The 25,463-nt window shown below is 42.6% G+C and overlaps 1 protein-coding gene across 1 annotated transcript in view; it reads left to right on the top strand.

Moving 5' to 3' along the window:
* Positions 1–1,043: 1,043 nt before the first annotated feature.
* Positions 1,044–25,463, top strand: part of LOC139243610 (ubiquitin carboxyl-terminal hydrolase 9X-like) — a gene marked incomplete at both ends in the record, with an annotated part of 40,585 nt that continues 16,165 nt past the window's right edge. Inside the window, 6 exons of the mRNA XM_070870805.1 lie at positions 1,044–1,159; positions 14,395–14,646; positions 14,729–14,867; positions 15,626–15,778; positions 24,734–24,838; positions 24,923–25,129. Of these exons, the coding sequence (XP_070726906.1) occupies positions 1,044–1,159; positions 14,395–14,646; positions 14,729–14,867; positions 15,626–15,778; positions 24,734–24,838; positions 24,923–25,129 (972 nt within the window). The remainder of the gene's footprint in view (positions 1,160–14,394; positions 14,647–14,728; positions 14,868–15,625; positions 15,779–24,733; positions 24,839–24,922; positions 25,130–25,463) is intronic.

Genomic DNA, 25,463 nt, shown 5'->3' with positions numbered 1-25,463 from the left:
TTCAATCCCATCAATTTCCCCAACACAATTTTCGGACTAATAAGGATTTCCCTCAGTTCCTCCTCCTTACTGGACCCTCTGACCCCTTTTATATCCGGAAGGTTGTTTGTGTCCTCCTTAGTGAATACCGAACCAAAGTACTTGTTCAATTGGTCTGCCATTTCTTTGTTCCCCGTTATGACTTCCCCTGATTCTGACTGCAGGGGACCTACGTTTGTCTTTACTAACGTTTTTCTCTTTACATATCTATAAAAACTTTTGCAATCTGTCTTAATGTTTCCTGCAAGCTTCTTCTCTTACTCCATTTTCCCTGCCCTAATCAAACCGATTGTCCTCCTCTGCTGAGTTCTAAATTTCTCCCAGTCCCCGGAGTTCCTAAGAGTTCCTAATAGTTGTAGGCCCACGACAAAACTTCTTAATTTAGCTTTTCTCCAATTTCCAGAAATTAGTGGTTCAAGAAATGCAAAGGTAATATACTATGGATGCTCTTAGGGGGTTGGAGTGCACATTGATGCAAAGTAATGGGAGTTTGACTGCTGGTCAATGGTGCATTTTACATGATTGTGGTCAGTTCTGAAACCATATGACCTGTGGTAGAGTCCGACACCTCATTGATCCTGAAAATTTACCAAGAAGTTAATTTTTTGATTTCGAGGTTAAATCTAATATTTTCATATAATTAAAACTGATGTTAAATTAGACTGCAAATTTGAGTCACATTTCTGCGAAGAGAGGTTGCTGAGTTGCAGCCAAAATGCTTTCCACAAAAGACAAACCTGCAAGTACAAGAGTTTGACGAGCTGCACTTGTACAACTGGTGAATCACGGTGGCAGAGGAGTAGGTCAGTGTCACTTACTCTTTCTTTGCTTGAATAGTATTGCAGCAACTGAAGAAATCTGCTGGTTTCCCAAGAAGTTTGCTCGAACAGTACAAGTTGTAGAAAGACTAGCTTTTAGTAGATTCCCATAACTGCCAAAGTATTGCTACTACGGACTTTAAATGTACATAGATAACTGGATTTTGACTTCTAACTTCTCTGTAGGGTTGGCTTGTGGATCTTATCAACAAGTTTGGGACATTGAATGGATTTCAGATTCTACATGATCGATTTGTCAGTGGTTCAGCATTAAATGTTCAGATAATTGCAGCACTCATCAAGTAAGCATATTTTTTGACATTTTAAGGTATAAATGTATGAAGGATTGGTAGGGAAGACTTCCATAGTTTCTTTTTGCATATTTGATAACATAGTCGGCAGTAGTCTGACAAGACAAATTAAATGTTTTGACCTGGGAGGTTGCTGGAAGAATGTAAAGATTTTGTACTTGGTTATGAGGGAAGCATGCTTTAGCAATCCTAGTAAAACAAAATATGCTGTTTTATTGGGCCCAAGTTTCCACACGATAAAAAACGGGCGCCCCTGCGAGCTGGGCGCCCGTTTTTCGCGCCTAAAACGGCGCCTAAAAAAAACCTCGCAATTCTGGACCATTCTGCAGCTCCTTGTCTGCCTGGCGTGGCGCCCGGGGGGGGGCGGAGCCTATACTCGCGCCGATTTTGTAAGTGGGAGGGGGCGGGTACTATTTAAATTAGTTTTTTTCCTGCCGGCAACGCTGCGCGTTGGAGCGTTCGCACGCGCGGCGTGAAAAAACATTGGTACTCGGCCATTTTTGTAGATTTTTGTAGCTGTTTAATTTTTGAAAATTTTTAAAATAAAAGCACATTACCATCAGCACTTGCAGCCTTCTCACTGTCGTCCCCCCCCCCCCCCGGACGAACGGGCGCCTTTCTTTCCCCCCCCCCACCACCACCTGCCGGAAGAACGGCCGCCTCCCTCTCTCCCTCTCTCTCTCCCTCTCTCTCTCCCTCTCTCTCTCTCTCTCTCTCTCTCTCTCTCTCTCTCTCTCTCTCTCTCTCTCTCTCTCTCTTCTCCCTCCCCCCCCCCCCCCCCCCCCCTGGCGGGTAAGAACGGGCGCCTCCTACCCTTACCCCCCCCACCCCCACCCCCCACCCCCCGCGGGAAGAACGGGCTCCTCAGGCTGACTGCAGCATTCTCCGTGCCTTCACACAGGTAGGAAGATGATTTATTTTAATCTGTTCTTTGCTTATAAATGTTTATTCAGGTTGGATTTATTTGTAGAAGTATAAATAAGGATTTATTGTAGAATTTAATGACTTCCCTTCCCTCCCCCCCACCTCGTTCTGGACGCCTAATTTGTAACCTGCGCCTGATCTTTTTAATGTATAGAACAGGTTTTTTCAGTTCTACAAAAATCTTCACTTGCTCCATTCTACTTTGGAGTACGTTTTCACTGTGGAAACTTTGAAATCAGGTGTCAGTGGCCGGACACGCCCCCTTTTGAAGAAAAAATTCTGTTCCAAAGTAGAACTGTTCTACCTGACTAGAACTGCAGAAAAAAAAATGTGGAGAATTGCGATTTCTAAGATAGTCCGTTCTCCACCAGTTGCTCCTAAAAATCAGGCGCAAATCATGTGGAAACTTGGGCCCATTATCTGGGACAGAATTTCAGATGATAACATTTCTGCTGCCTCCAGAATTCGCTGTGCTTTTTCATGATGAATCTTGAGATGCAGCCATAGCATAGAAACATAGAAAATAGGTGCAGGAGTAGGCCATTCGGCCCTTCGAACCTGCACCACCATTCAATAAGATCATGGCTGATCTTTCACCTCAGTACCCCTTTCCTGCTTTCTCTCCATACCCCTTTCCTGCTTTCTCTCCATACCCCTTGATCTCTTTTTAGCCACAAGGGCCACATTTAACCTCCCTCTTGAATATATCCAACAAACTGGCATCAACACTCTCCGGTAGGGAGTTCCACAGGTTAACAACTCTCTTGAGTGAAGAAGTTTCTCCTCATCTCAGTCCTAAATGGCTTACCCCTTATCCTTAGACTGTGTCCCCTGGTTCTGGACTTCCCCAACATCAGGAACATTCTTCCTGCATCTAACTTGTCCAGTCCCGTCAGAATTTTATGTTTTTATGAGATCACCTCTCATCCTTCTGAATTCCATTGAATAAAGGCCCAGTTGATCCAGTCTCTCCTCATATGTCAGTCCTGCCATCCTGGGAATCAATCTGGTGATCCTTCACTGCACTCCCTCAATAGCAAGAACGTCCTTCCTCAGATTAGGAGACCAAAACTGAACACAATATTCCATGTGAGGCCTCACCAAGGCCCTATACAACTGCAGTAAGACCTCCCTGCTCCTATAGTCAAAACCCCTAGCTATGAAAGCCAACATACCATTTGCCGTCTTCACCGCCTGCTGTACCTGCATGCCAACTTTCAATGATTGATATACCATGACACCCAGGTCTCGTTGCACTTCCCCTTTTCCTAATCTGCTGCCATTCAGATAATCTCCCAAAGTGGATAACCTCACATTTATCCACATTATACTACATCCCTTGTGTTCTTGTAATAAACTGACACCTGACTTAATTGCTAACAACATTTGTGGCACTTAGAATGAGCACTAATAACCTGACCACATCACTTCGTTGAATGTGGAATTTGACAATGTGAAAGCAATTCACAAGTCCATTACTCATGAATGCTTTGGACTGTATTATGTTCATAAGCAACAAGTGGGGTTTCTTTGTCACCCACCATACAATGCTATAATCAATCATTGAGAAAAAAATATTTCCTGGGAAGGAGAAGAGGTCGGGGTTGTTAGTAATGTTTCGATGTATAGAATCATAGAAACTAATAGCAGAGAAGGAGGCCATTCGGCCCATCGCGCCTGTGGTGGCTTTTTGAAATAACAATTGTGCTCAGTCCCACATCCTCTCTTTTTTTTTTATCCGTAACCCTGTAAGTTCCTCATCCTCAAGTGCCTGTTAACTCCCTTTCACAGTTATTTATGGAATCAGCATCCACCACCTTTTCAGGTAGCATGTTCCAGATCTCAACAACTGAATGAAAAATGTTTTCCTCATCCCTCCTCTCAACCTTTTTCCCAATATTTTTGAATCTATGACCTCTAGTTATTGACCCACTCACCAGAGGGAATATTTGTTTCCCTATTTACTCTATCAAAACCTTTCATCATCTTGAAAACCTCCGAGGTCACCTCTTAACCTTCTCTGTTTGAAGAAGAGCAGTCCTAACTTTTCCAACCCCTCATAACTGAAGTTTCTCATCCCTGGGAACATCCTGGTAAACCACCTCTGTACACTTTGTAAGGCTTTACATCTTTCCTGACATGTGGTGCCCAGAATTCTCCATAGTACTCCAGTTGATCAAGTTCTAGCATGATCTTTTCGCTTTGATATTCTGTTCCTCTTATTTATAAACCACCTTATCAACTTGCCCTGCCACCTTTTTAAGGATTTGTGTATATGGGCACTGAGGTGTCTCTGCTCATCTACACTTTTCAAAACCGTGTCATTTATAATGTACGGTCTTTCCTCATTAGTTCTCCCAAAGTGCATCACTTCACTCTTCTCCGCATTGAACTCTATCTGCCATGGTTCTGCCTGTTTCACCATCCTGAAGCCTATAATTATCCGCATCATGATCATCTACTTTGCCAAGTTTCGTATCATCTGCAAATTTTATTATGCTGCTCCCTACACCCGAGCCTAGGTCGTTTATAAAAATTGAAGAGAGTAATGGACCCAAAACTTGGGTACACCACTGCAAACCACCTCAGTCTGAAAAACAACCATCGACCACCATCCTTTGCTTCCTGTCACTGAGCTAAGTTTGTATCCATACTACCACATTCCCCTTGATTCCATGGGCTTCCATCTTCTTAATAAGGCTTATTGGCACTGTGTAGCACTTTGTTGAATGCCTTCTGAAAGTCCATATATACAATATCTACTGCACTTTCTTGATCAACCTTCTCTGTTATGTCATCAAAGAATTCAATCAAATTAGTCAGACACGATTTGCCTTCAACTAATCCATGCTGGCTCTCCCAATACCTTTCGAAATGAAAAGTTATTTTGTCCCTGATAATGCTTTACAGTAACTTACCTGCTACCAATGTTAGGCTGACTGGCCTGCAGTTTCCTGGTTTATCCCTCTCCCCTTTCTTGAATAGTGGTATAACATTAGCAACCCTCCAGTCCTCTGGTTCTACTCCTGTATCCAATGAGAATTGAAAGATTGTGACCAATGCCTCTAATATTTTTACCGTTGCATCTTTCAGCAACCAAGGATGCATTCCATCTGGACCAGGTGACTTACCAACTTTCAGGAATGCTAACCTTTTTATATGCCTTCTCTGACCAGTTGAAATTTATTCTATGGCTTTCAGAAAGCAATCAATTGCTACTTCCAAGTCATAGTGCAGTATGAGACATTTTTGTTTTGAGAAGTGCTGGGAAACGTTTTTTTAAAATTATTTAAACTTCGGGAACTGGGGTGCCACACCAGAACACGAGAAGCCTAAACCTCCTCCCTCTCCCATAGTTCAAGAACCTACCCCTCTCAATGCTTGGGGTCCCAAAACCAACTCTCCTATTCTCCCACACTCTTTGCCGATACTCACACCCAACTAATCCTTCCAGGCCATAACAATCTCTTGCCAGTAATCCCAAAAACTCTGACTACAGCACCCTATTCCCAATGCCACCACCCCCTTTTGATTCATCACCACTGCCCGATAATACCGCTCCCAATGTTCCTGTACGCCCCATCCCCCGATCCAGTTCTTGCACCCGCTCCTAGTCTTTCCACATCCCTGCACTTGCCTCCCAATGCTTCCATGCCACACTCCCACTACTGCCACATCCCCACAAACACTACTTTGTGTTCCCATGCTCAGCCCTTGTCCATCCTTTCCAGAATTTGTACAATTGTAAGACCATCCTCTCCGCACCGCCACACCCCATCATCCCTTTCCTAATGCACCACAGCTAGTATTGCCACACTGGGATTCCCCAGCATTACCAAATCAGGTGCCACTGCTCTCGCAGACCTTTCCCCACCTCCTTTCTCACTCCCAAGTATTGCTACACATCTAAATATTAACATCTTTCTATGCATCCTGCACTTCAAAAAGTTAAGAAATAAAATTAAGTTCATAGCTAAGCTAATGTATAACAAGGCCACTGATTTACTGTTTCCACTAATGTTTGCACATAATTGTAATTCTATCCCAAAGACATTTGCTGTGACTGTCATAATACTATGTAATTTATTTTACTCACTACCTCACTCCTCAAAGCCTCTCCACCATCCACAAGGCACAAGTCAGGAATGTGATTGAATACTCTCCATTTGTCTGGATGAGTGTAGCTCAAACAACACTCAAGAAGCGTGACACCATCCAGGACAAAGCAGCCCGCTTAAAAACATTCACTCCCTCCATCACTGGTGCACCGTGGCTGCAGTGTGTACCATCTGCAAGATGCACCATCGGAACTCGCCAAGGTTTCTTTGGCAGCACCTCCCAAACCCGCGACATTTCCCTCCTAGAATGACGAGGGCAGGAGGCGCATGGGAATACCACTACCTGCAAGTTTCCCTCCAAGTCACACGCCATCCTGACTTGGAAATATATCCGAGGATTGCACAGGATCTACGGCACAGCAACAGACCATTTGGCTCAACCAGTCCATGCCACGTTTATGCTCCACTCAAGCCTCCTCCCATCTTTCCCCATTTAAATCTAACCGCATACCCCTCTATTCCCTTCTCCCTCATATGCTTGTCTAGCCTCCCCTTAAATGCATCTATACTACTCGCTTCAACTACTCCTTGTGGTAGCGAGTTCCACATTCTCGCCTCTCTTTGGGTGAAGAAGTTTCTTGTGACTATCTTATATTGATGGCTTCTAGTTATGCTCTTCCCCGCAAGTGGCAACATTTTCTATTCACTCTTATCAAAACCTTTCATAATTTTGAAGATCTCGATTAAGTGACCCCTCAGCCTTTTTTTCAAGAGAAAAGAGACCCAGCCTTTTCATCCTTTTTTGATGTATTTCCCCTCGCCTTTCTGGTCTCATCCTTGTAAATCTTCTCTGCAACCTCTTCAGTGCACCTATATCCTTTTTATAATATGGTGACCAGAACAGTACTCTCGGTAAGTGTGGTCTAACCAAGGTTCGATACATGTTTAGCATAACTTCCCTACTTTTCAGTTCTATACCTCTTGAAATAAACCAGAGTGCTTGGTTTGCTTTTTTTATGGCCTTGCTAACCTGTGTCGAACTTTTAGCGATTTTGTGTATTTGTGCTCCGAGATCCCTTTGTTCCTCTAGCCCACCTCGACTCTCACCCTCCAAGTAATAAGTGACCTCCCTATTCTTCTTGCCAAAATATAATATTTGTGCTGAACTTCATTTGCCAATTATATACCCATTCTGCAAGTTTATTAATGTTCTCTTGTAATTTGTTGCTGTCCTCCTCCTTTATTGACTATCACCCCCAATTTGGTGGTGTCTGCAAATTTAGAAATTGTTTTTAATTCCAAAGTCTAAAGCATTAATATAAATTGTGAACATCAGTGGCCCCAGCACTGATGTGTGGAACACCACTGCCCACCTGCCACTGTGAATAGCTACCTTTTTTACCCCTACTTTCTGTCTTGAAGCCAGCTAGCTATCCAATCTGCTACTTGTCCCCTGACTCTGCACTCTCTGACCTTGTTCATCAGTCTATTATGGTGTACCTTATCGAAGGCCTTTTGAAAATCTAGATAAATTACATCTACTGCATTACCATTGTCTACTTTCTTTCTTACCTTTTCAAAAAATTCAATGAGGTTGGTAATGCAAGACTTTCCCTTTTGAAATCTATACTGACTATTCATTATTATATTTTTGCTTTCTAGATGTTCCGCTATTTTCTCCTTTAGTAGGGATGCCATTATTTTTTCTACCATCGATGTTAAGCTGACTGGTCTATAATTCCCTGGACATGTTCTAACCCTCTTAAATATAGATTTAATATTAGCCATCTGCCAGTCCTCTGGCACTACACCTTTTTCTAACTAATTATAGTGAGGCCTCTGCTTTCTCTTCCCTAGATTGTTTTAAAATACGTGGATACAGTCCATCCGTACCAGGGGTTTTATTCTGAGTTTGATTAGTTTATTTAATATATCCCCTCTCTTTGTTTTAAATGTACTTATCCCGTTACTAATTTCATCATCCAATGTCATGTCCACCTGTTCCAAGTCGCTGGTAAATACTGAAGCAAAATAATTATTTAATATTTCTGCCATCTCTCTCTTGTTACCTGTGGTATTATCCTGTCTATCCCTTAATGACCCTATTTCCATCCCAACCATCCTTTTTTTATGTTGATAAGCCTGTAAAATATTTTACGATTTTGTTTTGTGATGATTTAATTTCATAGTTCTTCTTTGCCTTCCTAATTGTTGATTTCTCTCCTAATCTTTTCATATTCTCCCTTATCATGCAATCCTTTGCTGTCTATGCATTTAATGTATGCCTCTTTCCTTGCCCTCAATTGTTCCCTTATGGCTTTATTCATCCATATCGCCATTCCTTCATCATCGCTGGGTCAAAATCCTAGAACTCCCTCCCTAACAGCACTGTGGGAGTACCTTCATCTCTCAAACTGCAACGGTTCAAGAAGGTGGCTCACCACTACCTTCCCAAGGGCAATTAGTGATGGGCAATAAAGGCTGGCCTTGCCAGTGATGGCCATAATCCCATGAATGAATTTTTTTTAAATTACTGGCCCTAATAATGTATTGAATGTTAAATGGAAAAAGCAGTATATTAGAAGTAATGTGTTTCAAGTATGTCGAGCACAAAAAATCTCTGAGCCAATCAGAAGACACTAATATTTTATAATCTTTGACTACAAAACTTTTTTTCCCACCCTATACAAGTGCAATTTCTCAAAACTTGCCAGTTCACTTGTTCCACTTCCCAACATATAGAACAGTCCTTTGTCTCTGAGGCCTCAGGTTTGCTTTTTCCCTGCTGGAACTTCCATTATTTTCCTGTGCCTTCAGTGCCAGTCTTTTCTGAAACTGCACATGTGCTATCAGCCCTTCTATTTGCTGCTGTGTTACTGCTTGGACATGCTATATGCGTTAAATTTTCATAGCAGTTACATTGCTTAACTCACTTTTCCTCTTGTGACTGAACAGAACCCTGTCAGCACACTGATGCAACTAGGGCATGCTCACTTCGCTGGAGAAAACAGAGCAGTGCTGATTTCATATGTTTCCTAATTCATGTCTGCAGTTTTCTCCACAAAATAATAGTTTCTGTAAGCGTACACTCAGTTGTTAAAAGTTGGTATCAATGAGGGAGAATTTGGCAAACTTGGACATAGCGACAGCCATAGTCGTAATTTACCAGCTCTTGTTAAAGATATCAGTAGTTTTAGGAAGTTGCATGTATGGGTGTCATTGCTGAAAAAAATTGACAGGTTTGCATAATCTTGTACTCTGCTTAAAATGTGTCTCTATATCCTTAAATAGCACTGACTATTCACCTTCATTTGGTCAACCTGCTTTTAAGTTCACTATTTTATTCTGTGTTGGAAGTTATCGTTTTGGATATCTAGACAGCGCACCATTTGCATTTTCTCACCATTTGTGGATCTCCAATTTACTTGCCTAGCTGATTCATCGGAGTCTCCTCCCTCCCTGCTTAATGTATATCAGAGCTCTCATAGAAACATAGAAAATAAGTGCAGGAGTAGGCCATTCGGCTCTTCGAGCCTGCACCGCCATTCAATGAGTTCATGGCTGAACATTCAACTTCAGTACCCCATTCCTGCTTTCTCACCATACCCCTTGATTCCCCCTAGTAGTGAGGACTACATCTAACTCCTTTTTGAATATATTTAGTGAATTGGCCTCAACAACTTTCTGTGGTAGAGAATTCCACAGGTTCACCACTCTCTGGGTGAAGAAGTTTCTCCTCATCTCGGTCCTAAATGGCTTACCCCTTATCCTTAGATAGTGACCCCTGGTTCTGGACTTCCCCAACATTGGGAACATTCTTCCTGCATTTAACCTGTCGAAACCTGTCAGAATTTTAAACGTTTCTACGGGATCCCCCCCTCATGCGGAAGTTATAGCAGATGCATTCGTTATAATCTACCAACATTCTCTGGACTCTGGGGAGGTACCAGCGGATTGGAAAGCAGCTAATGTAACGCCTCTGTTTAAAAAAAAATAGGGCAGACAAAAGGCAGGTAACGATAGGCCGGTCAGTTTAACATCTGTAGTGGGGACAATGCTTGAAGCTATCATTAAGGAAGAAATAGCAGGACATCTAGATAGGAATAGTGCAATCAAGCAGACACAACATGGATTCATGAAGGGGAAATCATGTTTAACTAATTTACTGGAATTCTTTGAGGATATAATGAGCATGGTGGATAGAGGTGTACCGATGGATGTGGTGTATTTAGATTTACAAAAGGCATTCAATAAGGTGCCACACAAAAGGTTACTGCAGAAGATAAAGGTATGCAGAGTCAGAGGAAATGTATTAGCATGGATAGAGAATTGGCTGGCTAACAGAAAGCAGAGAGTCGGGATAAATGGGTCCTTTTTGGGTTGGAAATCGGTGGTTAGTGGTGTGCCACAGGGATCGGTGCTGGGACCACAACTGTTTACAATATACATAGATGACCTGGAAGAGGGGACAGCGTGTAGTGTAAGAAAATTTGCAGATGACACTAAGATTAGTGGGAAAGTGGGTTGTGTAGAGGACACAGAGAAACTGCAAAGAGATTTAGATAGGTTAAGCGAATGGGCTAAGGTTTGGCAGATGGAATACAATGTCGGAAAATGTGAGGTCATCCACCTTGGGGGGAAAAAAAAACAGTAAAAGGGAATATTATTTGAATGGGGATAAATTACAACATGCTGCAGTGCAGAGGGACCTGGGGGTCCTTGTGCATAAATCCCAAAAAAGTTAGTTTGCAGGTGCAGCAGGTAATCAGGAGGGCGAATGGAATGTTGGCCTTCATTGCAAGAGGGATGGAGTACAAAAGCAGGGAGGTCCTGCTGCAACTGTATAGGGTATTAGTGAGGCCGCACCTGGAGTACTGCGTGCAGTTTTGGTTACCTTACTTAAGGAAGGATATACTAGCTTTGGAGGGGGTACAGACGATTCACTTGGCTGATTCTGGAGATGAGAGGGTTACCTTATGATAGATTGAGTAGACTGGGTCTTTACTCGTTGGCGTTCAGAAGGATGAGGGGTGATCTGATAGAAACATTTAAAATAATGAAAGGGATAGACAAGATAGAGGCAGAGAGGTTGTTTCCACTGGTCGGGGAGACTAGAACTAGAGGGCAAGCCTCAAAATGTGGGGAAGCCAATTTAAAACCGAGTTGAAAAGGAATTTCTTCTCCCAGAAGGTTGTGAATCTGTGGAATTCTCTGCCCAAGGAAGCAGTTGAGGCTAGCTCATTGAATGTATTCAAATCACAGATAGATTTTTAACCACTAAGGGAATTCAGGGTTATGGGGAGCGGGCGGGTAAGTGGAGCTGAGTCCACGGCCAGATCAGCCATGATCTTGTTGAATGGCGGAGCAGGCTCGAGGGGCTAGATGGCCTACTCCTGTTCCTAATTCTTATGTTCTTATTCTTCTGAACTCCAGCGAATACAAGCCCAGTTGATCCAGTCTTTCTTGATATGTCAGTCCCGCCATCCTGGGAATCAGTCTGGTGAACCTTCGTTGCACTCCCTCAATAGCAAGAATGTCCCTCAAGTTAGGAGACCAAAACTGTACACAATACTCCAGGTGTGGCTTCACCATGGCCCTGTACAACTGTAGGAACACCTCCCTTTCCCTGTACTCAAATCCCCTCGCTATGAAGGCCGACATGCCATTTGCTTTCTTAACCGCCTGCTGTACCTGCATGCCAACCTTCAATGACTGATGTACCATGACACCCAGGTCTCGTTGCACCTCCCCTTTTCCTAATCTGTCACCATTCAGATAATAGTCTGTCTCTCTGTTTTTGCCACCAAAGTGGATAACCTCACATTTATCCACATTATACTTCATCTGCCATGCATTTGCCCACTCACCTAACCTATCCAAGTCACTCTGCAGCCTCATAACATCCTCCTCGCAGCTCACACTGCCACCCAACTTAGTGTCATCCGCAAATTTGGAGATACTACATTTAATCCCCTCGTCTAAATCATTAATGTACAGTGTAAACAGCTGGGGCCCCAGCACAGAACCTTGCGGGACCCCACTCGTCACTGCCTGCCATTCTGAAAAGTACCCATTTACTCCTACTCTTTGCTTCCTGTCTGCCAACCAGTTCTCAATCCATGTCAGCACACTACCCCCAATCCCATGTGCTTTAACCTTGCACATTAATCTCTTGTGTGGGACCTTGTCGAAAGCCTTCTGAAAGTCCAAATACACCACATCAACTGGTTCTCCCTTGTTCACTCTACTAGAAACATCCTCAAAAAATTCCAGAAGATTTGTCAAGCATGATTTCCCTTTCACAAATCCATGCTGACTTGGAGCTATCATGTCACTTCTTTCCAAATGAGCTGCTATGATATCCTTAATAATTGATTCCATCATTTTACCCACTACCGATGTCAGGCTGACCGGACTATAATTCCCTGTTTTCTCTCTCCCTCCTTTTTTAAAAAGTGGGGTTACATTGGCTACCCTTCACTCGATAGGAACTGATCCAGAGTCTATGGAATGTTGGAAAATGACTGTCAATGCATCTGCTATTTCCAAGGCCACCTCCTTAAGTACTCTGGGATGCAGTCCATCAGTCCCTGGGGATTTATCGGCCATCAATTTCCCCAACATGTTGAATATTGCTGCTTTTAATCTGATATGAAATTACTCTGCTGCCTACAATGGGGATAAGTCAGTTTCACATAGCAAGGGAAGTTCAGATCATTCAGCCCAATGGTGTTTGACACCATGGTCTTATTCCTAATGAATGAAGATGTGTGATTTACATCTTGCTTTACTCCAAGGGATATGTGCACCACAGTCTCGAAAGGAAGCCAGAAAAGTTTATTTTTTGAAGTGTGATTAATACCTGAAATGATCAGGGTAGGGTAGTGCAGACAAATACTTCAGAATAACTTGAGATTTAACTTAAAACTTAGATGCTGTGATGGGGGGGGGGGTGGCGCGGCGGGGGTGCGGTTGGGGAGTAGATTTCTAAGGAAAGTTGAGTAACACCAGCAGCTTTAGCTTTCTGATCGGTTTGTGATCTTCAAGTCCTGGGCTCAATGCCCTATCCTGAAATAAACAGTGTTGTCTATTCAAATTACTGGTGCGTGCTTGTTGGTTATTAATGTGCCGTAAACTAGTGTTGGGGAATGGAATTTATTATTTTTAAATGAACATAGTGCTCAAGTTGGTACAAATTTCTGGAAAGCCTGAAAATGATCAGGGGTTGATCCCCTTTCTGTAGTGGCTCAGAAGGTTTCTGAGACTCTGAGGATTACATAACCTGCTTCAGCTTTAGTGCTAAAATTGTTTGGGGTTCTATAGTCATTCCAGTACTTGAGAAGTGACTGAAACAAGAAAGTCGCCAACAGGTGCTCGGTTAATGCGATTTGGTTTGTTCATTAAATTTGTCCCTATTGCCCTGATTGGTATTGATTTAACTGTATAAATATTTTGTAAGTTTCATTCTCTTTGGCATTTGGATTGACTTTTTTGAAAAAATTGTATCTCTCTTTATCTCAGGAAATTATGATGTTGATTATGTCACTGCACACTACTTGTGTTCACACAGTTGGATGCAGTGCAATGTCAGCTGTTAAGCCAAAAGTGATATGTACAGTTGAATTGGTGCCCTTTCCACTTGGGTCAACAGGGATAGTGTTGCAAGGAATCACATCTGTGAGACAGCTAGCTGTATGGAGTAACTTGCATACAAAACATTATTACCTTGATTTGCCAAATCACATTGAACATTTGCCTGCTCTGCTTCAAGCTGGGCTCAGCAGTTCGGACTTAATTCCCACCTCCACTATCTTTTGCTAATTTGGTACAATTTGTTCTATGGATATTGAATGAGGAATATGTTAATTATCTACCATACATATGTGCCATAGATATCCTCGTTCAGTTTATTTTTGTTTCCAATCAGAAATTGAAATGTAGTTCACAGTGAGCCTTTCTTATTCAGCGGAATGGAGAAGGCCAGTGAGCAGAGACTACCATGTCATTCCTAGCTCTCTGAGCAGTTGTGTCCCACGCAGATAGACCTGTATGCAGAGGCTGGACTTGACCTGAGCTAATCAATCTTAACATTGCTGAAATTGTGTGGTGATTTAGTTACTTACTGAATATTTGTGAATGAGTGGAATTTGACTTCTGTAACATGCAAGTTTCTTTGAAGCTTTTTGGTTTTAAGGTTTTTATGACAACATGAATGCTAATACTATTTTTTTTTATCCTCTCCAGACCTTTTGGACAGTGTTATGAATTTCTTACCTTGCATACAGTGAAGAAATACTTCCTTCCAATAATAGAAATGGTTCCGCAGTTTCTAGAAAATCTAACAGATGAGGAGCTGAAAAAAGAAGCGAAGAATGAAGCCAAAAATGATGCTTTATCTATGATAATTAAATCACTGAAAAACTTAGCTTCACGGGTTCCTGGGCAGGAGGAGACGGTCAAAAATTTAGAAATATTTAGGTTAAAAATGATACTAAGGTAATTATACTATTTTTTTAAAAAGGTTTTTTTGAATTGAAATTGCTTGTGGTACTTGGTTATAAATTTTTTTTATTTATAGGTTGTTACAAATTTCATCTTTTAATGGAAAAATGAATGCACTAAATGAAGTTAACAAGGTGATTTCCAGTGTCTCTTACTATACTCATCGCCATGGTAGTCCTGAAGAAGAAGAATGGTTGACAGCGGAAAGAATGGCAGTAAGTAAAAATGTTTCTGTATCATAAGGAAATGTACAGTGTGATGTGCAGATTTTACAACTGGATTTTGAATGCTTTCTCAGATCAATTTGTCTTGCAAAATTCATATTGTGCGCTGTGTTTGGCTTAAGTATTCATGTTTGGAAGTGTAATAAATTTCTTCTAAAATTTAGAGACTGCCTCAAAAAATGTCTGAGAGGATCATAACCATGTTGACTGAGGATAATAGGCATGTGGATTTGCAAGGGAAAGGGAGTGGACATTTTTTTTTAGAATGCAGCTTGTTTTTTTTTTCCAGTTATTTTCCAGGGTATTTAATGAAAAGTAGTCCAGCAGTAATAATAAAACCCTGTAATAAGTAGCTGCCTTTGATTTTCCACATGCTGTTGGTACTCTCAAGGCTTATGTTGAAGGGCATCCCAACTCTCATCTTCCTTTTATCGCCTTCCTCTTATGACCGTGTGCCACATAGGCATTCTCCGCAGCAATTTTGTTTTGCCTTCTATGTGAGAAATATAATGTGAATTAGTGCATTTCTGCTTCTGTGGCAACTTTCATACCTGGGTGATGAGCAGTCTTTTTCAGTATTAAAGAATTGATTGTTGCGATTTTCAATTTGATAAAGCATATTTCTTTCATACACTGCATTCTCCAAAACCTGAATTTTATCTGTGAATTTTATAAATATTGTCATTGCTATTGATGCATTGGGAAGAGTGTGACCCTCTGGTTTTTTAAGTTACTTTACTAATTTGTAGGAATGGATTCAACAAAACAACATCCTGTCAATTGTGTTGCGTGATAGTCTACATCAACCACAATACGTTGAAAAACTAGAGAAGATACTTCGCTTTGTTATTAAAGAAAAAGCACTCACCCTTCAAGATCTTGACAACATTTGGGCAGCACAGGTAAGGAAATAAACATCAGCCGTATTTAATCAGATTGTCTTGTGCTACGCTGTTTACATTTGTGTAAACATAAGTTGGATTTATTGAAGATAAACTTGAGATGAAACTTATGTATTGCACAATAAAGAATTGGGTATAACTAATTTTGAGAATTGCAAATGTTTCGAAAAGAGAATTATATTGCTGAACAGTTGCTTGGTTCAAATGCTTTTATTTATTTTGGTATTTGTATATATTAGCCATGCTCATGTTACAAAACTTGACAAGTGTCTCAAATTGTTTTGTATAAAATAAACTAGAAAAAGTCAGTGTGCCAATTTTTAACTTTTGGGCAGTTTTACAAAAGATGTGTGCAATCCTTCCATAGGAAATCAACTGGTCACAAAATAGTTTTGCTTTAATTGTCAACTGCAGCTGGAGTTATCAACTGGACTCATTTGGTCGAACTCTTGCCTTAGTCAGAAGGTTGTGGATTCAAGCTCTACTTCAGTGCTGCAGTGCTGAGGACTCTGCATTTGTTGCAGGTGCCGTCTTCTAGATGACCTATATTAAACCGAGGCCCAGTCTGCTAGTTTAGATCGGCATAATATTTCAAAAAGAGATGAATTGGCTATTCATTTCATTTTCTGTTTGAAAGTTGGTGTGCAAATTGGCTATCACTCCCCCCCCCCCCCCCCCCCCCACGACAACAGTGGCATTACTTCAGAAGTCATTAAACTGTAAAATGCCTGGGGATGTGAAAGGCTGCTGTAAAAATGAAATTCATTCTCTCTCCCTCCCTCCCTCCCTCCCTCCCTCCCTCCCCCTCTCTCTCTCTCTCTCTCCTTTTTAGCATTTATAAATGAAAATAACAAGGTTGTGATTTTCTATATTAGCCAAGAAAGCATGTATTTGCTGTGCTGCAATTAAACACATTTTCTATATCCATGATTTTGTTACCTCCAGACTTGACTATTCCAATGCTCTCCTGGCCAGCCACCCATCTTCACCCTACATGAACTTAAGCTCATCCATAATTCCGCTGCCCTTATCTAACTCGCAGCAAAACCTGTTTATCTGTCAACCCTGGGCTCGCTGATCTATGTTGGCTCCTTGACCCCCAGTGCTCCAATTTAAAATTTCCATCCTTGTGCTCAAATCCCTCTATGGCCTCTCCCCTCCTGAGATCTCTGCGTTCCTTCAACTCTGGCCTTTTGTCCATCGCCCCTTCCTTCACACCATCATTGCCTGCCATGCTTTCAGCTGTCTAGGCCCTAAGCTTGTGAATTCCTTTCATTAACCACTCAGCCTTTCCACCTCTCTCTCCTCCTTTAAGGTCTTCCTTAAAATCTACCCTCTTACAAAGCTTTTGGTCATGCCCTAATGTCTCCTTCATTAAAGGCACTATATAGATGCAAATTGTGGTTGTAATTCCAAGTATTTTTCAGACTGGAGCCAGCAAGTGGGGTCTCTGGAATCAAAATGGCTTCAATGACATGACTGGCAGTGTAAGCTTGGAACCAAATCTCTGCAGATCCAATACCTGAACCAGGCAGGTTGACAATTTTCCAGGGCAGGCACTCTTGATAATTGATCAGCCAGACTGGCTTCTATAATGGAACCTGGAAGGATAGAATTATCATTGGTGGCTAGGTTTCTTCAGAGAGGGCCCCCGATAACCCTGCAAGCCAATGTCACAAAGATGGTGACCCTAACTGGATAATCATCAGGAAGCAGCTCTCGTAAACTGAGAGGTTTTAGCTGGTTAATCTCTAATCGTAACCTTGTTAAATTCCTGTAGTCATCTGGGAAACCCAAAGCCTTGGCTTTGCAAACCTGCACATAAACTATTGTTTTGAGTAAGTGGTATGTGCCCTTATAAGAGAAGATTACTTCATGTTGGCAAGCGTGAAACCGACAGTTAGATTTATATTTCAGTATCTTAATTTGGAGGCTCTTTAGCTCGGTGATGGGCTTGTATGCTGTTAGACACCTGGTTGATGCTGGAAAAAAACATATCCCCCCCCCCCCACCTTTTTTTCCAAGTGCAGCAGAGAATATTAAGATAGCAGAGTATGCTGATGCATAGGACAGTAGGCTGGCAAAAAGAATGAAAACGTGCATGTTTAGAATGCTTTACATGTTGGCACATCTTGAAGCACTGAACAACCAATGGATAACTTTTGAAGTGCAGTTACCTTTAGGTGGGTATATTGCACACAGCAAGATCTCCTAAATAGCAAATGAAAGATTTGCTGAATAATCTGTTCTTAATGATGTTGGTTTAGGAAACAATGTTTTTACACTGGAGCAACTCCATGTTCCTGAGAAGGAAGATAGAGCCTCAGTTTATCATATCAAAAAGACAGTGCCTCCAACATTGGAGTAACCCCTCATTGTTGAGCAACAATATCAGCCCAGTAGTTAATAAGGATGTAGAAAAGATTTGCTTTTCATGATCTCATGATGTCCAAAAATGCTTTACAGCCAAAGATACTTATTTGATGTGTAGTCACTGTTCTTATGTAAGACGCTTGCGTCTGTGCGCACTCAGAGGCTGCACTCCAAGCCATCGTCAACACCTTCACCGAAGTGTATGAAAGCATGGGCCTTATGTTAAACATCCGCAAGACAAAGGTCCTCCACCAACCTGACCCCGTCACACAGCACTGCCACCCCCGGTCATCAAAATCCACAGCTCGCCCTTGGACAACATGGACCATTTTCCGTACCTCGGGAGTCGACTATCAGCAAGGGTAGACATCGATGCCGAGATCCAACACAACCTCCAGTGTGCCAGCGCAGCCTTTGGTCACCTGAGGAAGAGAGTGTTTGAAGACCAGAACCTCACATCTGGCACCAACCTCATGGTCTACAGGGCAGTAGCGATACCTACCCTCCGATATTGCTCTGAGACGTGGACTATATACAGCAGACATCTCCAAAACACTGGAGAAGTACCACCAGTGCTCCACAAGATCCTGCAAATCCACTGGGAGGATAGATGTACCAACGTCAGTGTTCTCGTTCAGGCCAACATTCCCAGCATCGAAGCACTGACCACGCTTGACCAGCTCCGTTGGGCGGGCCACATCGTCCGCATGCCCGACACGAGACTCCCTAAGCAAGTGCTCTTCTCTGAACTCCTATATGGCAAGCGAAACCCAGGTGGGCAGAGGAAATGTTTCAAGGACACCCTCAAAGCCTCCCACTTTTTTTAAAAAAAGGAGGAAGAGAGAAAACGGAATTATAGACCGGTTGACCTGACATCAGTATATGGGAAAATGTTGGAATCAATTAAAGATGAAATAGCTCATTTGGAAAGCAGTGACAGGATCGTTCCAAGTCAGCATGGATTTATGAAAGGGAAATCATGCTTGACAAATTTGCTGGAATTTTTTGAGTGTGTAACTAGTAGAGTGGACAGGGGAGAACCAGTGGATGTGGTGTATTTGGACTTTCAAAAGGCTTTTGACAAGGTCCCACACAAGAGATTGGTGTGCAAAATTAAAGCACATGGTGTTGGGGGTAATGTATTGACGTGGATAGAGAACTGGTTGGCAGACAGGAAGCAGAGAGTCTGGATAAACGGCTCCTTTTCAGAATGGCAGGCGGTGACTAGTGGGGTGCCGCAGGGCTCAGTGCTGGGACCGCAGCTATTTACAATATACATCAATGATTTAGATGAAGGAATTGAGAGTAATATCTCCAAGTTTGCAGATGACACTAAGCTGGGTGGCAGTGTGAGCTGTGAGGAGGATGCTGTGAGGCTGCAGAGTGACTTGGATAGGTTAGGTGAGTGGACAAATGCATGGCAGATGCAGTATAATGCGGATAAATGTGAGGTTATCCACTTTGGTTGGAAAAACACGAAGGTAGAATATTATCTGAATGGCAGCAGATAAGGAAAAGGGGAGGTGCAACGAGACCTGAGTGTCATGGTACATCAGTCATTGAAGGTTGGCATGCAGGTGCAGCAGGCGGTGAAGAAGGCAAATGATATGTTGGCCTTCATAGCTAGGGGATTTAAGTATAGGAGCAGGGATGTCTTGCTGCAGCTGTACAGGGCCTTGGTGAGGCCTCACCTGGAATATTGTGTTCAGTTTTGGTCTCCTAATCTGAGGAAGGACGTTCTTGCTATTGAGGGAGTGCAGTGAAGGTTCACCAGACTGATTCCCAGGATGGCAGGACTGACATATGAGGAGAGACTGGATCGACTTGGCATGTCTTCACTGGAGTTTTGAAGAATGAGAGGGGATCTCATAGGAACATATAAAATACTGACAGGACTGGACAGGTTAGATGCAGGAAGAATAGAAACATAGAAAATAGGTGCAGGAGTAGGCCATTCAGCCCTTCTAGCCTGCACCGCCGTTCAATGAGTTCATGGCTGAACATGCAACTTCAGTACCCCCTTCCTGCTTTCTCGCCATACCCCTTGATCCCCCTAGTAGTAAGGACTTCATCTAACTCCCTTTTGAATATATTTAGTGAATTGGCCTCAACTACTTTCTGTGGTCGAGAATTCCACAGGTTCACCACTCTCTGGGTGAAGAAGTTCCTCCTCATCTCGGTCCTAAATGGCTTACCCCTTATCCTTAGACTGTGTCCCCTGGTTCTGGACTTCCCCAACATTGGGAACATTCTTCCTGCATCTAACCTGTCTAACCCCGTCAGAATTTTAAACGTTTCTATGAGGTCCCCTCTCATTCTTCTGAACTCCAGTGAATACAAGCCCAGTTGATCCAGTCTTTCTTGATATGTCAGTCCCACCATCCCGGGAATCAGTCTGGTGAATCTTCGCTGCACTCCCTCAATAGCAAGAATGTCCTTCCTCAAATTAGGAGACCAAAACTGTACACAATACTCCAGGTGTGGCCTCACCAAGGCCCTGTACAACTGTAGCAACACCTCCCTGCCCCTGTACTCAAATCCCCTTGCTATGAAGGCCAACATGCCATTTGCTTTCTTAACCGCCTGCTGTACCTGCATGCCAACCTTCAATGACTGATGTACCATGACACTCAGGTCTCGTTGCACCTCCCCTTTTCCTAATGTATCACCATTCAGATAATAGTCTGTCTCTCTGTTTTTACCACCAAAGTGGATAACCTCACATTTATCCACATTATACTTCATCTGCCATGCATTTGCCCACTCACCTAACCTATCCAAGTCACTCTGCAGCCTCATAGCATCCTCCTCGCAGCTCACACTGCCACCCAACTTAGTGTCATCCGCAAATTTGGAGATACTACATATAATCCCCTCGTCTAAATCATTAATGTACAATATAAACAGCTGGGGCCCCAGCACAGAACCTTGCAGTACCCCACTAGTCACTGCCTGCCATTCTGAAAAGTACCCATTTACTCCTACTCTTTGCTTCCTGTCTGACAACCAGTTCTCAATCCATGTCAGCACACTACCCCCAATCCCATGTGCTTTAACTTTGCACATTAATCTCTTGTGTGGGACCTTGTCGAAAGCCTTCTGAAAGTCCAAATATACCACATCAACTGGTTCTCCCTTGTCCACTTTACTGGAAGCATCCTCAAAAAATTCCAGGTGGTTTGTCAAGCATGATTTCCCTTTCACAAATCCATGCTGACTTGGACCTATCATGTCACCATTTTCCAAATGCACTGCTATGACATCCTTAATAATTGATTCCATCATTTTACCCACTACTGAGGTCAGGCTGACCGGTCTATAATCCCCTGTTTTCTCTCTCCCTCCTTTTTTAAAAAGTGGGGTTACATTGGCTACCCTCCACTCGATAGGAACTGATCCAGAGTCAATGGAATGTTGAAAATGACTGTCAATGCATCCACTATTTCCAAGCCACCTCCTTAAGTACTCTGGGATGCAGTCCATCAGGCCCTGGAGATTTATCGGCCTTCAATCCCATCAATTTCCCCAACACAATTTCCCGACTAATAAAGATTTCCCTCTGTTCCTCCTCCTTACTAGACCCTCTGACCCCTTTTATATCCGGAAGGTTGTTGGTGTCCTCCTTAGTGAATACCGAACCAAAGTACTTGTTCAATTGGTCTGCCATTTCTTTGTTCCCAGTTATGACTTCCCCTGATTCTGACTGCAGGGGACCTACGTTTGTCTTTACTAACCTTTTTCTCTTTACATACCAATAGAAACCTTTGCAATCCGTCTTAATGTTCCCTGCAAGCTTATTCTCGTACTCCATTTTCCCTGCCCTAATCAAACCCTTTGTCCTCCTCTGCTGAGTTCTAAATTTCTCCCAGTCCCTAGGTTCACTGCTATTTCTGGCCAATTTGTATGCCACCTCCTTGGCTTTAATACTATCCCTGATTTCCCTTGATAGCCACGGTTGAGCCACCTTCCCTTTTTAATTTTTACGCCAGACAGGAATGTACAATTGTTGTAGTTCATCCATGCGGTCTCTAAATATCTGCCATTGCCCATCCACAGTCAACCCCTTAAGTATCATTCGCCAATCTATCCTAGCCAATTCACGCCTCATACCTTCAAAGTTACCCTTCTTTAAGTTCTGGACCACGGTCTCTGAATTAACTGTTTCATTCATTCTCCATCCTAATGCAGAATTCCACCATATTGTGGTCACTCTTCCCCAAGGGGCCTCGCACAATGAGATTGCTAATTAATCCTCTCTCATTACACAACACCCAGTCTAAGATGGCCTCTCCCCTAGTTGGTTCCTCGACATATTGGTCTAGAAAACCATCCCTTATGCACTCCAGGAAATCCTCCTCCACCGTATTGCTTCCAGTTTGGCTCGCCCAATCTATGTGCATATTAAAGTCACCCATTATAACTGCTGCACCTTTATTGCATGCACCCCTAATTTCCTGTTTGATACCCTCCCCAACATCACTACTATTGTTTGGAGGTCTGTACACAACTCCCGCTAACGTTTTTGCCCTTTGGTGTTCTTCAGCTCTACCCATATAGATTCCACATCATCCAAGCTAATGTCTTTCCTAACTATTGCATTAATCTCCTCTTTAACCAGCAATGCTACCCCACCTCCTTTTCCTTTTATTCTATCCTTCCTGAATGTTGAATATCCCTGGATGTTGAGTTCCCAGCCCTGATCATCCTGGAGCCACGTCTCCGTAATCCCAATCACATCATATTTGTTAACATCTATTTCCACAGTTAATTCATCCACCTTATTACGGATACTCCTTGCATTAAGACACAAAGCCTTCAGGCTTGTTTTTTTAACACCCTTTGTCCTTTTAGAATTTTGCTGTACAGTGGCCCTTTTTGTTCTTTGCCTTGGGTTTCTCTGCCCTCCACTTTTCCTCATCTCCTTTCTGTCTTTTGCTTTTGCCTCTTTTTTGCCTCCCTCTGTCTCCCTGCATTGGTTCCCATCCCCCTGCCATATTAGTTTAACTCCTCCCCAACAGCACTAGCAAACACTCCCCCGAGGACATTGGTTCCGGTCCTGCCCAGGTGCAGACCGTCCGGTTTGTACTGGTCCCACCTCCCCCAGAACCGGTTCCAATGGCCCAGGAATTTGAATCCCTCCCTGCTGCACCACTGCTCAAGCCACGTATTCATCTGTGCTATCCTGCGATTCTTACTCTGACTAGTACGTGGCACTGGTAGCAATCCCGAGATTACTACTTTTGAGGTCCTACTTTTTAATTTAGCTCCTAGCTCCTTAAATTCGTTTCGTAGGACCTCATCCCTTTTTTTACCTATGTCGTTGATACCAATGTGCACCACGACAACTGGCTGTTCTCCCTCCCTTTTCAGAATGTCCTGCACCCGCTCCGAGACATCCTTGACCCTTGCACCATGTTGGGGGAGTCCAGAACCAGGAGTCACAATCTAAGGATAAGGGATAACCCATTTAGGACTGAGATGAGGAGAAACTTCTTCACTGAGATGTTAACCTGTGGAATTCTCTTCTGCAGAGAGTTGTTGATGCTAATTCGTTAGATATATTCAAGAGGGAGTTGGATATGGCCCTTACGGCTAAAGGGATCAAGGGGTATGGCGAGAAAGCAGGAAAGGGGTACGGAGGTGAATGATCAGCTATGATCTTATTGAATGGTGCTGCAGGCTCGAAGGGCCAAATGGCCTACTCCTGCACCTATTTTCTATGTTTCTATAAAGTGTAACATCCCCACCGGTACCTGGAAATCCCTGGCCCAAGACCGGTCAAAGTGGAGAAAGAGCATCCAGGAGGGCGCTGAGCACCTTGAGTCTCCTCACCGGGAGCATGCAGAAACCAAGCGCAGACAGCGGAAGGAGCATGCGGCAAACCAAGCTCCCCACCCACCCTTTCCTTCAACCACTGTCTGTCCCACCTGTGACAGACTAATTCCCATATTGGACTGTACAGTCACCGGAAAACTCACTTTTAGAGTGGAAGCAAGTCTGCCTCGATTTCGAGGGACTGCCTATGATGTAAGAAATACAGCGGTCAATTGAAAACACAGCAGAGAGATAAACAACCAGATAATCTGTTTCGGTGGTTCAGGGATAAATGTTGGCTAGGATATCAGCAGAACTCCATGCTCTTTTTTTGAATAGGGGTGTGTGATCTTTTATGTCCATCTGAGAGTTGGTTCAAAGATTCATCTGAAAGATGGCACTTCTGACACTGCAATATTTTTTCAGTACTGCACTGAAATGTCGGCTTAGTGTGGCTTGAACTCATTAACAACCTGACTCGGGTGAGAGTACCACCACTGAGCAGAGGCTGACACTAGATTTAGTAGTGAATTTAGCATAGAATATAGTTGTAGACACACGTTCCAACTAAAGTTCAGCCTTGAGCAGTTTAAAGTTGTTGGCACTATTCCTTATACTGTTTGTGTATAATACATTCCTCCAAGTTCTGGATAATATTGCAGGGAAAATGCATATTCTGAAGAATTGGGGTAATTTGTTTAAAGGTTGCAGTACCAGAATTCTCAGTTTTAATATGTGATGTCTGTTACTATATTTTTTTATATGTAGGCTGGCAAACATGAAGCAATTGTGAAGAATGTCCATGATCTTCTTGCAAAATTGGCTTGGGATTTTTCTCCTGAACAACTTGATCACCTTTTTGATTGCTTTAAGGTAGGTTTTAAAAATATATTTAAATAAATTGAGTGATTGATTGAAATAACACATACATCTACTTTTAAAAATTTTAACTTTTAGGCAAGTTGGACAAATGCAAGTAAAAAGCAACGTGAAAAGCTGTTGGAGTTGATCCGTCGCCTTGCTGAGGATGACAAAGATGGTGTGATGGCACATAAAGTGTTAAACCTCTTGTGGAACTTAGCGCATAGTGATGACGTTCCTGTTGACATCATGGACCAGGCTTTAAGCGCGCACATCAAAATCCTGGATTATAGCTGTTCACAGGTAAAAGAGAGCTGTGTTTTATCAAAGGATATACAGAATAAACATTTTGAATGTTTGATCATAAAGCATTGCACCTGACTGTGATACATACTTTAACTAAGGTTTGTGCAATAATTGAATCACAGCATATATTTCCCTCTTTGAAGTTATTTTTTTCCTCTTCAGGATATTTAGTCCCTAATGTGGGAAATGATCATACTGGAAATTTTACTTTTAGGATGCATTTATTTGTACTAATTGAAAGGCAGCTGTTTGTCTGATTGGCTCTCCATTATCACATAACCTATTGCTGATTGGTTCCCTTGGAGAATAAGCCACACCCTGAAGTTCCTCT

The sequence above is a fragment of the Pristiophorus japonicus genome, unplaced genomic scaffold (genome assembly GCF_044704955.1).
Source record: "Pristiophorus japonicus isolate sPriJap1 unplaced genomic scaffold, sPriJap1.hap1 HAP1_SCAFFOLD_1757, whole genome shotgun sequence".
In the NCBI taxonomy this organism is placed as follows: domain Eukaryota; kingdom Metazoa; phylum Chordata; class Chondrichthyes; family Pristiophoridae; genus Pristiophorus; species Pristiophorus japonicus.
The sequence above is the reverse complement of the archived record's forward strand: the minus strand, read 5'-3'. Positions and strand labels throughout refer to the sequence as shown.